The sequence below is a fragment of the Sphaeroforma arctica genome, assembly GCF_001186125.1.
Source record: "Sphaeroforma arctica JP610 unplaced genomic scaffold supercont1.4591, whole genome shotgun sequence".
NCBI lineage: Eukaryota > Ichthyosporea > Ichthyophonida > Sphaeroforma > Sphaeroforma arctica.
This window is the reverse complement of record NW_014035967.1, coordinates 1-1,316: the sequence shown is the minus strand read 5'-3', so window position 1 is coordinate 1,316 and position 1,316 is coordinate 1. Positions and strand designations below refer to the sequence as shown.

The window sequence follows — 1,316 nt, the reverse complement described above, 5'->3', positions numbered from 1 at the left end:
ATTTTTAGTTCTAAAGTTTTTCTGAGTTGGTTTTCAACTATAAAAACCCATCTCAAAATATAGAATCAGGCGGGCCAAAACCCGCCATGGCTTTCAATTTTCCAGAAACTACCGACAAATACCATTTCGTTTCTCGTAGAAACGTTAAATCACTTTTTTAAGCGGGGGTTTTTTATTTATGCTCTATACTGTAGTACGGCCCAAAGCTCAGGAAGCGAGACATTTCAGCAAAGTCGCGGATGACGGACTTTTTGGTTCATGCTCATTTACGTCTAAACGTATAACGTTTACGTTCGGCATCAAGTCACGCGACTTCACTCTGGCACACCCATCACGATCACAAGAAGGGAGGGAGAGAGAGATCAAAAGTATTCTGAAGAGCATCATAAATTAAATCCATTTTAAAGATAGGTTTCACGAGTACATCCAGCTCACACAGGGATACCACCAAACATATTGTATACGTTTTAAAATATATTTACTTGTGCTTAAAAGTAGTTCATTTTGTACACGCGGAAGTGACTACATAATAATCTAAATATCAGCTGCAAGAGCTTCAGCAAAGTTATCAGAGAGACTCGGTGAACCTACAAACCGTATCAAGCATCTTTTCAAGGCGTCAAACACCACGCAACCAATTTAGGATCAAATATTAATCAATTAAGTGGTCAGAGCAAATACAAGTGTTGACTTTCACATATTACACATCATGGCTGAATACTTAGCGTCCATTTTTGGAACAGAGAAGGATAAGGTCAACTGCCCATTCTACTTTAAAATTGGTGCCTGTCGACATGGTGACAGATGTTCACGCCAGCACAACCGGCCTACATTCTCGCAAACCGTTCTGTTGCAGAACTTCTATCAAAACCCAGAAAACGTTCCGAAAAATCCGGATGGCACGCCAGGTGTAAATTTATCTCCTTCAGAGATACAGACATATTTTGAAGGTATGTGGAGGTGTGCATCTGAATGGAATTGCTTGTACTTGATACTATAATCAATGCGTCTATCGTTTAAGTTGATCTGTGTATATTGTGCTCCGTGAAAGTGTATACACACGTGCGTAAAACCGTAATCATACCCACGAATAAGTAGTTTGACTTTAAACTGCACATCCAGGTTCTGGACACTGGAGAAGCGCATTTTAACCTGAGATATCATAAAGCAAAAACACACACACACACACACATACACACACACACACACACACACACACACACACACACACACACACACACACAACACACACACACACACACACACACACACACACACACAACACAAAACACACACACAAACACACATACACACAC

The 1,316-nt window shown here is 40.3% G+C and overlaps 1 protein-coding gene across 1 annotated transcript; it reads left to right on the top strand.

Moving 5' to 3' along the window:
• Positions 1-417: 417 nt before the first annotated feature.
• SARC_14412 (hypothetical protein) lies at positions 418-956 on the top strand (the record flags this gene model as incomplete). Its single annotated transcript, XM_014291454.1, has 1 exon — positions 418-956. A coding segment is annotated over exon 1 (247 nt), but the record flags the coding sequence as incomplete, so codon positions are not given.
• Positions 957-1,316: the final 360 nt, after the last annotated feature.